Source organism: Lutzomyia longipalpis, chromosome 3 (assembly GCF_024334085.1).
Source record: "Lutzomyia longipalpis isolate SR_M1_2022 chromosome 3, ASM2433408v1".
Taxonomy (NCBI): Eukaryota; Metazoa; Arthropoda; class Insecta; order Diptera; family Psychodidae; genus Lutzomyia; species Lutzomyia longipalpis.
The window spans coordinates 26,020,187-26,036,933 of NC_074709.1; the positions used below are offsets into that span (position 1 = coordinate 26,020,187).

At 44.2% G+C, this 16,747-nt stretch overlaps 1 protein-coding gene and 1 long non-coding RNA gene across 4 annotated transcripts in view; one reads left to right on the forward strand and one right to left on the reverse strand.

Moving 5' to 3' along the window:
* LOC129793022 (circadian locomoter output cycles protein kaput) overlaps nucleotides 1-16,747 on the forward strand; it is a 69,848-nt gene that overhangs the window by 50,185 nt on the left and 2,916 nt on the right. For 2 of the 3 annotated variants that reach the window (XM_055832548.1, XM_055832547.1), the window contains exons 6-8: nucleotides 152-463; nucleotides 823-1,262; nucleotides 1,335-1,497. In XM_055832548.1, the coding sequence (XP_055688523.1) occupies nucleotides 152-463; nucleotides 823-1,262; nucleotides 1,335-1,497 (915 nt within the window). Of the gene's footprint in view, nucleotides 1-151; nucleotides 464-822; nucleotides 1,263-1,334; nucleotides 1,722-16,747 lie in introns of those variants that run through there. The other variant, XM_055832550.1, reaches the window with a different exon arrangement.
* On the reverse strand, nucleotides 6,216-16,241 carry LOC129793042 (uncharacterized). Its single transcript, XR_008750872.1, has 2 exons — nucleotides 15,734-16,241; nucleotides 6,216-6,683 (listed from the first exon to the last, which is right to left on the reverse strand). It is a non-coding gene; the product is annotated as an uncharacterized LOC129793042 (long non-coding RNA).

The following is a 16,747-nucleotide window of genomic DNA, read 5'->3' on the forward strand; positions in this document are numbered from 1 at the left end:
GATGTAATTTCAGCACAATCATTGCATAACTCTCAATGCTCTCAATGAATGAATTGAAAATGTATATTTTACGTAATTCGCGGGAGCTTTTGTTTTAGCTAAAAGCGTGCTTCTCATTTGAATCTTTCAAGAAAGCTTTTTTTCTCTGTAGGAACTGACGTCGACATCGAGAATATGCTTCCAAATGCACGGAATTGCATTTACCCATCGGATGCTGATACAAGATTAATTTTTGTGGGAACAGGACGTTTGCAGACTCCTCAACTTATTCGGGAGATGTCCATTGTGGATTCAACAAAGAGCGAATTCACCTCCAGGCATAGTTTGGAGTGGAAATTCCTCTTTCTCGACCACAGAGCTCCTCCCATTATTGGCTATTTGCCCTTTGAAGTCCTCGGGACATCAGGATACGACTACTATCACTTTGATGATCTCGAGAAGGTCATAACCTGCCATGAAGCATGTAAGTTTAAATGGGATTATCCGTTTTATTTAAAGGAAAAGAATCTTTCTGGGAAATATTTCTCATATTTCAAAAATAAATTCTACATAGCATGAGATTATGTAAGTTTTCTATATACTGCGGGGTTTTTCTTTGAAAAAAACTTACGCAATATGTGGGTAAAATTATATTTTGTGGAGAGGAAGTGTTGAAAATTTCTCCTCAAGAGCTTTTCTCGCTTTACCAAAAAGTGCTCAAGTCTTGTAAAGGAAAAAGCTCACAATACGACGAAAGAATTGATTTTTTTTTATTAAAAGAAAATATTAATTTAATGTTTCTTTAACAAATTCTTTTAATTCTATTTATTCCCTTTATCGCAGTGATGCAGAAAGGCGAAGGAACATCCTGCTACTATCGCTTCCTAACAAAAGGGCAGCAGTGGATCTGGCTGCAGACACGCTTCTACATAACGTACCACCAATGGAATTCAAAGCCCGAATTTGTGGTTTGTACGCACAGGGTGGTAAGCTATGCGGACGTGATGAAGCAATCCAGGAATGGCGGAGATGCCGAAATGACGGATTCCCTGGAGAAGGATCTCGAAGAAGTCGATGGGACGACAGATCGACAAATGCCAACCACGGCAAATTCTCCGTGGAGCTCAAAAAGTTCCCGCATGTCCAGATTTGCCGTCACACCGGGTTCCCCGAGTGTTAAGAGTCGCCAAAGGTATAACACCTACCACGGAACTGGGTCTGATTCATCCGTCTCAGCGGAATCCCACACAAGCCGCCATTCTCTTATCACGCAGTACAGTTCTGTAAGTTCTTGGAAATGTTTGAAAATTTAAATTTTCTTTATGAAAAAATCGTTAAATTTTTAATTTTCTCAGCGCTCTCGGTTGCGACAACATTCCCACCCATCGAAGACTACCCAATCGCAGGGGATACACCAGATGACTCAAGCATCTGGGCAGACGGCATCGCAGAATGTCCATCAGCGACAGGTGCAGGCGCCACAGATGATGGGTCCAACATTCCTAGAACCACCGCAGTACATCACAGCCATGCTTCAGCTGCTGTTGAATCCTCCAAGGGGTCAAAGGATCTCCCCTCCGGGGAGCCTAAACCTCGCAAAGGGTCAAAGGATTCCTCTTCTGGGAAGCCTAAACCTCGCGAGGACTCAAAGGATCCCTCTTCTGGGAAGCCTAAGCCTCGCAAGATAAAGCTCAGCGGTGCCGCAAGAAAGCGTATGCGCTATCTCATCCGTCAGGGGCTCGATGAGTCGGTAGCCCGTGAACGTTGTAGAGAGACAATTGGCGCAAGTAAAAGGAATCGCTCCGATGATTCTATAGTAGGTCAAGAAGCCACTAAAAAGCAGCGAAACTCGGCTACGCAGTCTTCTGCGCGTCAACCGAGGCTGTATAGCGAAGTGACATCTACGAAACGACTCGCTATATCCCAACAAGGGTATCCTTACCAGCTGCTCACGACGGAGCAGATTATCTCTGTTGAGAATGCTCTTCTTGAGCTGATGTTGGAACAAGAGGAAGAGAGCATCAGGCCTAATTTTAGAGGCTGTTCCCACAAGCCTGGCTGGATGCTTCTCTCCTGTGTCAACGAGGAGACGGCACAATGGATTCGGGATACCATCCCTAGGATTAAACCCTGGGAAGGAGCTGAACTCGTGGTTTTGGAGGAAAATAATATTCCCCGACCTGAGATCTACATCCTCCACCTTCCGAGGTGTGAGGATCAGCCAACTGAGAAGATCCTCAAAAGGATTAGAGTGCAGAATGCCTGCCTTAGGTCCGAGGAGTGGAGAGTGCTGAACCGAAGCATGGATGGCAACAAGGTCGTCCTGACAATTTCGCTCGACCGAGAGTCCTCGAAGCGCCTCAAAGACAACAAATTTGAGATCTACTGGATGTTTGGAGTTGTGTTTGCTAGACTAAAGCGCACTCTGAATAAACCCCATCCCAGGAAGGAGACGGCACGTCCCACTGGTGAAGCCCAAGCTGCCAGCACACCTAGTGCCTCCGGCAACGCCTCCGGTAATGCCCCTAGAGGTAGGTCTGCGGCAAGGCCCAGGAAGGTGATTAATCCACCGACCGACGCGCCCTCAAACTCTAATGATAGAGAGGGTAATGCAACAACAGGGAGTAAGGGGCAGAGCAACCCCATTGCCAGCACCCCAACCGCCCCTACCAGTACGAGAAGGGTGACAAATGGGACTAAGCGCGAAGAGCTGAACAGGCCCTCCACCAGTGGTTCATGTAGCAAGCCACGTACAGGATACAATCCTCGCAACAGAGGCACCGATCCCAAGCCCCATCCCAATAATTATGGGAGACGGGGGTCAGGTCAAGGGAACCGGAATGATTACCATCGGGGCAAGAGCGGCGACCCACGCCCTCATACAAAATCCCGATGAACACCCACACCAACATTAATCCCCTGTGTAGCCTCAAATGCGTCCAAATTAACCTACACAGGGCTAAAGTTGCGGCTGCTAACTTGTGCCGCCTCTATGCGCTTAATTCATGGGATCTAGTTCTTATACAGGAGCCCTGGGCGCACAATGGACGTGTGTTGGGCCTACCCAACAACAAATACGGGAAGATAATATATGCCACAGGTTGCGATAGGCCCAGAACGGCCATCCTGTTCAACCCTAAGCATAAAATCTTCCCTTTGTGCGAATTCATTAGCAGAGATCTCGTAGCAGTCTCCATTGAAGTTGCACTACCTCAAGGAGGAACCAAGGAAATTATCCTAGCGTCATCCTACTTCCCAGGGGAAGATGAGTGCCCCCCTCCAGAGATTGTTGATCGACTCATACAGCACTGTAAACAGAGCAATAAGCAGCTCATCATCGCCTGCGACGCAAATGCGCATCACACTGCCTGGGGAAGCAGCGATATAAATGAGCGAGGTGAGTCCCTTTTAGAATATTTTATTCATAATGAGATTTACTTTGCTAATATAGGTAGCAACCCTACTTTTGTCAATGCAATTAGAGAAGAGGTTCTAGACCTCACTCTCACGAACTCTACTACCATTGACTTAATACATAACTGGCGAGTGTTGAAGGAGGCTAGTATGTCGGACCATATGTTTATAGGGTTTGACTTAACAGTGCCTCAGATACATCAAACCAGACTCAGAATCCCAAAAAATACGGATTGGGACCAGTATAAGTTACATCTGCAACAGAATCTCGTCCTCTCTGATAAGAGCATCGAATCTAGCGCGGAACTTGAGTTGGTAGCGAATAAGCTGCAACTATCAATAATTCAATCTTACGAGAGCAGCTCCCCTATGATTACTGTCCAAGGTCGACGTGATGTCCCGTGGTGGAATCGAGAGCTTGAGCTCAAAAGGAAGCTTACTCGTAAACTCTTTAATAGTGCTAAAAATACAGGGAATTGGGACCCTTATCGCAAAGCATTAACTGACTATAACTCCGAGGTTAGGAGATCTAAAAGGAGGAGTTGGAGGACGTACTGTGAGAGAATCTCTGATCTTCCTGCAGCTTCGAGACTCCACAAAACTCTTTCTCGAGATCATACTAACCCTTTAGGGTCCATTGAGCTAGCCGATGGCAGCTACACAAAATCAAATGGGGAAACATTAGAGGTCCTTCTTAGAACTCATTTCCCAGAATCTAGGATTGTAGATGATGTAGAGGTTGAAGATGACTTATGTCATCAGGTACTCCCAAATAATATCTGCAGTGAACCGGCAGGAATCTTCACCCCGGCTAGGGTCAAATGGGCTGTTAACTCGTTTAGCCCTTTTAAGTCCCCCGGAGGAGACCAGATCTTCCCTGCATTACTCCAGAAGGGTTTAGAACTACTCCTACCCCATCTTATAAATATTTTTAGGGCAAGTTACAGATTTGCTTATGTGCCCGGTTCTTGGCGTAAGGTTAACGTGATTTTTATCCCTAAAGCGGGGAAAAGACTCGCAACCGAGGCCAAGTCTTACAGACCAATTAGTCTGACCTCTTTTCTCCTAAAAACTATGGAGAAACTAGTTGACTACCATATTAGAAGTACGGTTCTACTCCAAAGACCACTTCATAAAAGTCAACATGCCTTTCAAACAGGCAAATCCACTGAAACAGCTCTCCACGAACTCGTTCGAAGGATTGAGCGTACACTTGATTGCAAAGAAGTGCTGGTATGTACTTTCCTGGACATCCAAGGAGCCTTCGACAATTGCAACTTTAACATAATTAGACAAACAGCTCTGAAAAAGGGCATAGAAGTGCCTACAGTAGACTGGATTACTAATATGTTAAAAACACGCAGAGTGACTGCTCAATTGGGCAGTTCAACCAAAACCATCGCTGTCATGAAAGGATGTCCACAGGGAGGAGTAATTTCACCTCTTCTCTGGCTCCTGGTGATGGACGACTTACTTGTCAAATTACACGACTGCGGGTTTGGGGCCCAAGGTTACGCAGATGACCTGGTCCTTATGACCGCGGGTAAATTTGATAATGTGGTATCAGACCGCATGCAGAGTGCTATTGATCTGACACTCAATTGGTGTCATGAGAGGGGTCTGTCTGTCAACCCTCAAAAGACAACGGTTGTCCCATTTACGAATAGGAAAAAGCTGAATATTTCGGCACCTAAGATTAATGGGATCTCTATACCTCTTTCTAAAGAAGTAAAATATCTGGGGATTCATATAGATCAGTCATTGACTTGGAATACCCACATAAATAAAATAACTGCCAAAGCAACAAAGGCGTTCTACGCCTGTCAAAGAATGATTGGCAAAACTTGGGGACTAAACCCCAAAATGACCCTCTGGCTATTTAAAACTATAGTCAGACCAATAATCTCTTACGCTGCGCTGGTCTGGTGGCCAAAAACCACGCAGATAGGTGCGCGAAATGCCCTTGCCAAAGTGCAGAGACTAGCGTGTCTCAGCACTAGTGGGGCAATGAGAACCTCTCCTACGGCTGCCCTGGAAGTGCTGCTGGATTTACCGCCTTTGCATATCTTTGTCAAGAGTGCGGCGGCATTCGGTGCCCACAGGATCCACCTTAGGCAAAATCTTAAACCAGGCAATTTAACTGGACATCTCCGTATCATACTGGAAATGCAGGAAAAGGGTATTATACATCCTGTCTCTGACTGCATGTCTAAACAGATAGATACGGACAAGAACTTCGAGGTACGATTGGAGAGCAGAGACCTCGTTAAGGACGTCATCTCATCACTACCTAAGCATGCGTGCATCTGGTATACAGATGGCTCCAAAACCGAAGAAGGTACGGGAGCGGGAGTAGTTGGACCTGGCTATCGACAGGCTATCCCTCTAGGCTCACATCCCACCGTCTTCCAGGCGGAAACCTTCGCCATAGATATTTGCGTCCTGCAATGTCTGAAAAGGAATTACCGCAACGCCACAATTTTTATTATATCAGATAGTCAAGCAGCCCTACTAGCACTGAGTTCAGCAAAGTTTGACTCGAAACTAGTTTGGGAATGCTATAACAATCTGAAAAAACTCTCTCAGAAGAACAAAGTTTCACTGCTATGGGCCCCAGGCCACTCGAACATTAGCGGGAATGAAATGGCAGATGAGCTAGCTAGACTTGGCTCTAGCAAAAGCCTAATAGGGCCAGAACCCGTTTTTGGTTTCGCTGCAAGTGAATATAAAAGTCGTATCCGGGAATGGGAGTTCAAACGCAGAACACACCACTGGAATACCTCTAAGGGGATGAAACAGGCTAAAAAGTTCTATAGAGTTCGTTTTCCTCTTTTTCCCCACACGGGGCAGTTTATTCTCCTCTCAATGTACAAAATTTGTCTTCTTCTTCTTGGGGGTAAGTCGGTCGTCGCTTCCTTCTCTTCTACGACGTCTTCTGCTTTCTGTGGCTTCTCGAGGTAGGGTGTGGCCCTCTGGTGCTGTCGGTGGCTTCTTGGGGCCAGAACGTAGCCCTAATATGCGGTAGCCTCTTTAGGGCTGGACGTAGCCCTCCTGTGCAATCTTCTGAACCTCTCGTAGATCCCCAAGGGTAGGGCGTAGCCCCTCTAGTGGTTCTTCTGGGACTTACAATCCCCTCGGTGCAATACAGGGGGAAATTTCTTCCTTCCAGCTCCTGACCAGCAGAATTCCGGCACAGACGGATCCTCGTTCTCTTCACAGGCTTCGGGATAGCCTCTAGCTACACGGGAGGAGTTGTGGAGCACTCCTCAAGGACTTCACAGAATTTATCCCTTTTGGGAGAGAAGAAAATTTAATGGGTCTTTTCCCCAAGAGAATCAAATTAAGACTACTGGGCCCACTGACAGAGCAGCGGGCAACCAGCTGATACACACACACACATATACATAATTTTCAGCACTCTTCCCCTCTTTGGAGACATTTTTGAATTGGACGTTAATTCCCCCATTATGGATAATTTTCAAAAAATATGCACGTTACATCACCCGTACGTTGTGAAAAGAAAACAAAAAAGATTAAAAAAAAAGAAAAGGGGATGAACGTGCAGGGCCCTTAAGTCCATTAAACAAGGAAGAGCGTGTAAAAAGAAACATGAATATAATACTAATACCTCATTTGCAAAAGAAAATTAAAACTAATCTTAAAATTACAAGGCCTTATTTAAACAAATTTATCTTAACTTATTAACACCATGCATATAAATAAATAAGGAGTATAAATAAGAAAGAATTGTTCTAATAAAGATTCAATGTGCGAGGCCAAAGGCTCAAAGCAAAAATATAAGAACTTGATCACCTGGAGTATTCAAATACAAACCCCAATGAAAAGGACATTTCCAGGAACGTTTTCTCATTTTATACCCCTCAGAATTCGTAAATTAATCCCTTGCAGATTAGTGTGTCTCACCGAAGGTATCAAAATTCAAAGCTTGATCCTCGTTGATGGCATCGATGCATTTCGATTGATCAATGAATTTCTCCTCAGGTGAAACGGGGAAAATTAAAAGGGAAATTTTGGTGCATGGAGAAAAGCAATTTTTCAAGGAATGCGGTAGCTCCGTTGTTTCATAATTGATATTCTTCGGCAAGTGTAACATACAACCGGTTCAAAGGGAAAATTTAGAAATCAGAAAATGTGAAAATATAAAAGGTATTCTGGTGATTGATTCTTCTGTTGGGCTCTATGCGCTCACTCAGACCTCACGTCCTCCTTGATACACGCATAGGGATGATTAAAGTGCTAGCTCCGACCTCACGTCGTCCTTGCTACGCACAAAGGGAAAATGAAAGTGCTCGCTCCGACCTCACGCCGTCCTTGCTACGCACATTTGGATTTTTCTTGCGTTCGCTCCGAAATCACATCGTCCTTGCTACACGCAATCACCTTTATCAGCATAGCCTCACGCGTATGCGCCCTTTTTCGTTAAGCCTCACGCTTATTAGCATAATTTCTGCTAGAGAAAAATTCTTGAGGTAACGGGAAGGTTTAGTGTGGGCGTTATGATGCGTCAGAGGAAAAAATAGAAAAATCAAAATTTTCAATATTCATGATTTAGGTTTATCCCCCCTTGAACATTCTCTGATCCCGAGAAATTCTTTGCTAGACTCAACCCTCACGGTTGTTCTGATGCCTTTCACACCTCGATTATACATAGAAGGTTAATCAATCTTAGGAGCTTACTGAATTCAATTTACTATAGGGCGATATTACTCCACGCAGCATTAGTTTCGTCAATGGCTTCATAATTTTCTAAGTGCATTCTCTTAACGATTTTCATGTTGATTTCTGTCTCACACAGAGTACCCAATTCGAAGATGTTATATTCTCTTCACGAGATTCAATTGTGGTGGTCTAGCATATCAATTTTAATGTTTGTAGCGAAGAAACTATCATGGATTTGCTTAAAATTTAATTATTGTAGAGTAGCAAAATCCTTCTTCGATTATGTAATTGCTAGCCACCTGCTCAGGCTAGTAAATGTGTAGCCTACATTATGAGCAGTAAAAATACGAAGATGTTTGCAAAGAATGTGGCAGAATGCTATATAAAGTTACGGTGGAAGCCCGCATGACTAACTAAGAAATCAGTTTACTTAAAAAAAACAATTCAATTTCGGAGTAATTGTCGAAGAATTCGCCTTGCCTCTCGCATTGGGTTTTATTTGCCTCACGCATTTCTTTGGAGTGCCTCACGCACTTCTCTTCAGTAAAGTCGCAGGACTCACTCCTGAACTCCCTACAAATCGCTTGTATCCAGATCGATCCTTCTAACACCTCGAGGCAACATCTTCTCTATTTTCAAAGAAAATATAAAATTTAAAGTCTATTAATTGCAAAGAAATCAAGGGATAATATTTTTTTTTTTCATCGAGAAGTTCTACAAAACAAAATGATCAATCTTAAGAAATTTAATTTCCATTTTAACCCATATTTCTCCTCTTTAAGGAAACAAAACAATATTTTTCCCCTGACGTGATCAAGAGAAAAGTAGTAGAAAGGGATTATTAGGTTTTATGGAAATGGAAAGATTTAGGGATAATAATAGTTTGGGAAGAAAATTGATCTCAGGTGGCAATCTCATGATTTTTGAGAATTGCAGGGCAAACCCATAAAGGTGGATGAAATCCTATCCCTGGCTACTCGCTAGCCAATCAACAACCAACACTAGAGAATCAACCCTTCATTCACATTTTAGCATTCGGTTCTCACAACACGAAGCTTTATAAAGAAACATGAACCTTATTCTTGTTCGCCGTCTTTTTATAGTGAAATTGACAAAAAGAAATTTAGAAATTAAATGTTTTAGCATGAGAGGGAAAAATCTCGTGCGTAAAAACTTTAATAATTGTACTTAGCTACCGCATGTAATTTTATAAGGGTTTGAAGGGAAGGAATTATATGGATTGTGCATAGAGTAAGGAAAAAAATTCAAGGAACAAACATCTTAGCTTGTGAATCAAACGAATGCCATTCGAAAGAGCTCTTGCCAAAAGGCAGGATATGACTCCCACAAATTTTAAGACGCGATTCTCGCCAAGGACGCTCCAAGGCAGAACAACAACTTTTAGGGAGCGACCCCAAAGGTGCTCATGCTAAATCTTCCCTCATATTATAACTACTGAGGATCCATCAATAGTAATTTGTTAATTGGCACTCCGTTACCTTCCTTCGGATAAGAAAAGTGGAAAAATAAATAAGGAGGGAGTTAGAAAAGGCAGTAAGAACCTAATTCCATCGGAATTTGCCTTAATCTCCTTAACTCCTTGTGATGTATGCAAAAGGGCGTTACACAAGCTCTGATCATTCTCAGATCCCTTTTGGGCGATGCAAAATCGCTGAAAGATATTCTTTCATACTCAAATTTTGTTACAGAAGAAATAAGAAAATTGAGACACACCTAATTGCAATTAAAGAAAGTTAATCAACCAAAAATAATAATTAGAATTAAATCCCTGAGGGGATTTTATATTATTTCGTGAATTATGTTTTAATTAGGCTTAATATCCTTTTTGTGGTATCTTGCAATTCTACCCGAATCCACGTCCTCTAACTCATAGGTATGTCCTTGTTTTGAGATTACTTTAGCTTTGACCCAGAGAAGAAATTTATGTTGGATGCCTTTAGCCTGATCAGATTGCCCAAAATTTCGGCGCCACACTATATCTCCCACATTAAAAGAATGAACCCTCTTACGGAGATCATAATTCTTAGCATTAGATTGGTGCGCCTGGCGCAATCGAGGTCCCACATTCCCTCTGGCATCTTCTAGCTGCTTTAATCTCTCCTTCAAACCCAGAGGAGGTCGTATATTTACAATAGAATACTGATCTGAATCCGTGATCATCTCCATTCCAAAATTTACAAAGTAGGGTGACATTTTAGTACCCTCATGAATGGCTGAATTCATCGCACACTGAACCTGATAAATATGATCCCCCCACTCCTTATGGTGTTTCTTAATGTAGGCCCGCATTGAGGTAATCAAGGTACGATTAGCACGCTCAGTTGGATTGGACTGGGGGTGGTAAAGTGGCGTTTTCCAATGCTGGATGCCATATCCTTGGAGGAAGGATTTGAATAATTTGGATTCAAATTGTACTCCATTATCTGAAAGAATGATTTGAGGAATGCCGAAAACACAAAACACACGATTCTCAAGCACCTCGACGAGCTGCGGAGCTTTGGCATTCCTTAAAGGAAAAGCCAGGACAAATTTCGAAAACCTATCCACCACTACTAAAATATCAGTAAAGCCTTTGGAGGTTTTAACTAAAGGACCAATGTAATCTAAGGAAATGGTCTGCCAGGGCCTCGTTGCCTCCACAAATTTTCCCATAGGGGGAGCTAAAGCTACATTTGGGGCTTTTGAGGCTTTGCAAATCTGGCAGTCCTTTATATATTTGCTGACCTCCTTCCTCATTTTTGGCCAATAATAAAGGGTGGAAATACGGTTTAAGGTTTTGAAATAACCAAAATGTCCAGCTCTTGGCTCATCGTGGTACTTCCGCATCACATCAACGCGATCCTCTTTGGGAACCACCAACTTCCACCGATGTTCCACCACACCCACATCGTTGAGCACCCTGCAGAGCTTATACAGCCTTCCATCCTCCACCTTGTACTCGGGAAGCTTCTCAGGAGTCTGTGTGGCCTTCTCAAAGAGAGAACTGTACCACTTGTCTTGAACTTGGGCGACGGAGCTGACATCGAAGCATCTTGACAGAGCATCAGGAACTATGTTTTCCCTTCCTGGCCGATGTCTCACCTCAAAATCAAACTCTTGCAACCTCAAAATCCAACGAGCAAGACGGCCACGAGCCTCCTTCTGCCTTAACAGCCACTGTAGTGCTGAGTGGTCTGTTTCTACCACAAACCGGGCTCCCACAAGGTACTGGCGGAATTTTTCAATGCTGTACAGCACACCCAGAAGCTCCTGCTCCGTGGTGGTGTAATTTTTCTCGGCGGCCGTGAACTTCCTCGACATATAGGCAATTACCCGCTCCTTATCATCCTCCCCCTGCACGAGAACGCCTCCACATCCGAAGTCGCTACTATCTGTCTTCACTCGGAAGGGTTTGGAATAATCGGCGGTGGCCAGTATAGGCGCGGAAATCAGGGCACGCTTGAGATCCTCAAAGGCACGGTCAGCCTCAGGCGACCACTCAATTGATTTGGGTTTTCCCTTGAGAAGATTGGTGAGGGGCAGAATGGTGGTTGAAAAATTAGGGATGAATTTGCGATACCAGGACATCATTCCAATTACCTGGCGAAGTCCCTTCACCGTGCGCGGAGGGGTGAGTTGAATGATGGCATCAATCTTCTCTGTGTTGGTAGAGATTCCCTCTGAAGAAATTGTTAATCCCAAAAAGCTCAATTCGGGGACGCAGAACTTTGACTTCGCCAAATTGATCGTGAGATTTGCGGCCTTGAGCCGCTTTGCAACTTCTCCCAACATCCGCACATGGGTCTCAAAATCAGGTGTCACGACAAGCACATCATCCAGGTAATAATACACAAAGGGCTCCAGATCATGCCCCAACACCAGTGACATCAACCTTGCCATAGTCATGGGAGAATTGACTAACCCAAAAGGAGTTCGCTGAAAACAGTATAACTTCCTTCCAGGTAACGCAAAGGCTGTCTTCTGTTGATCCTGGGGATCCAAAGGGATCTGGAAAAATGCCTCTGAGAGATCAATGCTGGATAAGTACTGTGTGCCAGACAGCTGGGACAAAATCGCCTCAATATGGGGCAAGGGGAATGTGTCCCTCACGGTGACGTTATTTAATCCTCGCGCATCCAAACAAAATCGAATACGCCCATCCTTCTTGTCGCGAATTGTTACCGGGTTCAACCACGGAGTGGGCTCGCATTCCCTAATCACGCCACGTTTCAAAAGACGATCCAATTCCACATCCACAGCCTTCATCAGGTGGGTTGGAACCGGATAACACCGTTGATGCACAGGTGCGTTGTCGAGGGTATCAATTTTGTGGGTGATCAGATGAGTACGTCCAAAATTATCCTCCGTGGTGATGGGAAATTGAGGGATAACTTTATCCAATCCGGCGCGTTCCTCGCTGCTGAGAATCACGGGATGTCGACTTAAAGCATCACACCTCCGTGGATTTGGCTTGATTATCCTCAAGTCAAACTTCATCCAAAAATCCACTCCCAGTATCAATGGCGAATGCAAATCGGGGACAATGAGGACAGGTAAAAGGTGTGTTCTTCCATCGAAGGTGATTGGAACATCGACGAGTTCGGTGCACTCATGCATGCTGCCGTCTGCAGTTCGGATAAAAATTAATTTTGATGCTGCACGAGATATTAAACGACTTCCCTTCAATAATTCCTCCGATCCTTTTCCCAAACACGTGTGAGTTGCTCCACTATCCAGCAGTCCAATCACATCGCGATCAAAAATTCTCACCGCGGCGTAAGGTCGACGATCATCCTCATCAGGAGTGCCTAACGGCCTGTCGTCTACCTCACAAATTGTGACAACATTACAGCTGAAATCCTGAGCAATCCTTGGGTGAAAAATCGGAAGGGGTTCACCAAAATCAATTAAATCCGTGCACTCAATTGTATCCGCAGCAAAGTCTATCAATGCACATTCTCCAGCTGATTTAATCACATCCAGAGTTGTGACAGAGATAGATGAATTGAGCGCTTCCTCACCAGAAGATGACAAATCAACTCCATTAACTTCTTCTACGTCCTCAAATAAAGGAATTCTCTGCAATACGCGGTCCAACTCTTCATCCACTTCAGAATAATTTTCAAAATCCACCGCGAATGCTTCAAATTCATCAAAAATATATTCATCGACAATATCTAAATCTTTATCTATATTATTAACAACTTTGGGGTTCTTCTTGTGTTTTCTCTTCCTCATGGGTTTTTTCTGCGGCGGTTGAGGGATTGTTGGGGATATGCCGGTGTCCACCATCCCTCCTAGTGTCCCGGAGATGCTTCCCCCGAACATGCAGGACACTCTCTCCTCGTCACATTGGCTGCACCACACCCATAGCATAAGATCCTAGCACGGCGAGGCTGTGTGCATTGATCTAAAGGATGATTTCCAATGTAACAATTCAGACACAAGGGTGAATTAGTTTGTGGACGGCTTCGATTGGTCTCCGTGGTTTGACCTGTGTTCCTCCTGTTGTTGTTCCGAGGATTACTCCTTCGCGGAGGTTCATTGGTTCTCATTGTTTCCACAGCATTGATGCGCGATGGTCTTTGGCGCGCAGAATCCTCACTCGCGATGAGCATGTTATTTTCGATCACACGGAGCGCATTTTCTAAATCCAACACGGATGAAAATTCCCGCAACAAAATTGACTCTCGAATCCTTGGGGCGAGATTCCGGCGTATCATCTGAATCTGGGTTGCTTCATCCAAAGGGACATCCAACTCACGAAACAACGCACGAATATCGGCAATGAAAACACCCACACGTTCCCCATCGCGTTGCTTTCTGTCCTCCAATCTCCTACGCACTGATAAATCGCAATCAGACCGATCGAATGTGGTCTTAATTGCGCGTGAGAAGTCCTCCCATGTGGGGAATAATTCGCAGGACCGATACCAGCGTAACGCGTCACCACTCAAGCACAAATGCACACTTGACAACACTGAATCGGCGGCTACTTTCTGTGCCCGTGACATCCTCTCCATTTCGCGCAAAAATGTTCCAACGCGCGCTCCTTTGAGATCACCAGAGAAAGTGATCCCCCAATCCTTCAATGGAATGGGTTTAAAGGTGGTGAGGTTGCCAACTGGAGGAGCAACAGTGGTCACCACAGATGTATCAAGGCTCCTAGGCTGAGAATGTACTTCCGGCTGTGGATTGCCAGAATCCTGTGGCACATCCTGTCCACCGACGGCTCCCACTTCTTCAGGAATACTTTCCAAAGAATGGTATGTCGTGGCATTCAGAGCCGCAGCATTCAAGGCCGCAGCAAAATCCCTCGAAGGTCCCGCGCGTGAGAGTCGCGGAAGTTGTGGCGTCTGCTCGTGCCGAGCTCTGGGGGTTACTTGAGGAGCATTGTGGAACTGCAGTAACGACATCTTGTCCACCAAGGTGTTCATTGTGGAGGCCAGAGTGCTCATTTGCTGATTCATCCTGTCGCTGTTTCCTTGAAAGGTTTCATATATCTCTCTGTTCCTTTCCTCCTGTTGCCTTAAGAACCTCTCGGTGGTTGTTCCCAAGGTCTCAACAAGGTGTCTATTTTCCTCACACTCTCGCTCCAATCGCAAGAAACGTTCCTCCCATCTATTGATTGCAATCCCACGACCACTTCCCATCAGAGGGGTTCGCGGAATTCTTGATTCTTGTGGTGTGCTGGCCACCGAAGCAGTTGGTGGCTGTTGGCTTGTGGAGGGTGGTTGTTCCATGGAAACTGGTGGTGCCTGTGCAACAGCACTGGGTGGTGGCTGGTTCCCGGAAGGATTCTTTCGCGTCCCAACCATATTGACAAAATCGAAATGAAAATCAGAAATTTTCCCAGAAAAATCAAAAAAAAACTTTCAAAGGGAGAACCAAACTCAATCCCAAATCAAGAAAAATCCCAAAAATAATTATTCAATTCTTAATATATTCTTTATTCAATCAAACGAAACAATCCCAAGTATATTCTCAAATTTCCAATTCAAGAAAACTTCCAGAAATAATTGCTTCAAATATTCCTTAAACTTACTATATTATTAACAACAATTATTAAATTTAAAATCCTGGAAGGGGATTTCCTCACTTACAAAAAAAAAGAAAAACCAGAGAAAAAGAAAAAAAAATTCTTCTACCTCCGGATGGCTTCCCAAAAACTCCCGGATGATCCTCAAAAATCCCAAGGTGACTTTCAAAGAGCCCCCAAACCGAGACTTTGATCAAGGTGACCAAAAAAAAAAATTGCAGAAATGCAGTTGCAAAATTTAATAAATTATTTTATTCTCAAAGGCAATTTTAATTTTTGACCATCAAAAGTTTATAAAACTCTCCCCAATACTACTTTTGTGCTATGTATAGCGGGATCCGTAAGGGAAACTTCAAAGAAAAATCCCCGCCAAATGGTCAAAAAAATTATTTCTGCACTAAAGCCCAAAATGATCACTCAAAAGCTTATTGTTTGGGGGTTGCGGTTTCTGAGAATCGCAAGGAGACAAAGCACAAAACTTCACAAATTGGACGACACAGAAAAAAAATTTTTATTCCTCCGTAGAGGCTAACTTTTATGAAAAACTTTAAAGAAAAATTCTCTAATAATTTTACTCTATAATTTAATTTTTTTTTCAACCCTGAGACTCTTAAATGCTACTTGCGTGAGTTCCAGCGGTGGTTGGGCGCCATATAGAGTTCGTTTTCCTCTTTTTCCCCACACGGGGCAGTTTATTCTCCTCTCAATGTACAAAATTTGTCTTCTTCTTCTTGGGGGTAAGTCGGTCGTCGCTTCCTTCTCTTCTACGACGTCTTCTGCTTTCTGTGGCTTCTCGAGGTAGGGTGTGGCCCTCTGGTGCTGTCGGTGGCTTCTTGGGGCCAGAACGTAGCCCTAATATGCGGTAGCCTCTTTAGGGCTGGACGTAGCCCTCCTGTGCAATCTTCTGAACCTCTCGTAGATCCCCAAGGGTAGGGCGTAGCCCCTCTAGTGGTTCTTCTGGGACTTACAATCCCCTCGGTGCAATACAGGGGGAAATTTCTTCCTTCCAGCTCCTGACCAGCAGAATTCCGGCACAGACGGATCCTCGTTCTCTTCACAGGCTTCGGGATAGCCTCTAGCTACACGGGAGGAGTTGTGGAGCACTCCTCAAGGACTTCACAGAATTTATCCCTTTTAGAGAATCAAATTAAGACTACTGGGCCCACTGACAGAGCAGCGGGCAACCAGCTGATACACACACACACATATACATAATTTTCAGCACTCTTCCCCTCTTTGGAGACATTTTTGAATTGGACGTTAATTCCCCCATTATGGATAATTTTCAAAAAATATGCACGTTACAGTTCTTCGGAACGAGCCTACCAAAACACCCTGAAATCATTAATCTGAGCAAACCGTTGCTTAGAACTTACGCATGGTTCGCAACGGGCCATGGCCCTTTGAACTACATGCTTAAAAAATTCGGCAGGTCCGACACCGACGTTTGCAGATTCTGTAATTCTGAAGTGGAAACTGCCGAACATTTACTCTGCCAGTGTGACGCTTGGGTCCACTCTAGGAGGTTGCATTTGGGCACAGGCACCTGCAAATTGCCTCTCCCAAAAAGCATTACTCCAATTGAGGTCGTCAAATTTATTAAACGCCTCAATATCCAACACTAACCAAGGGGAT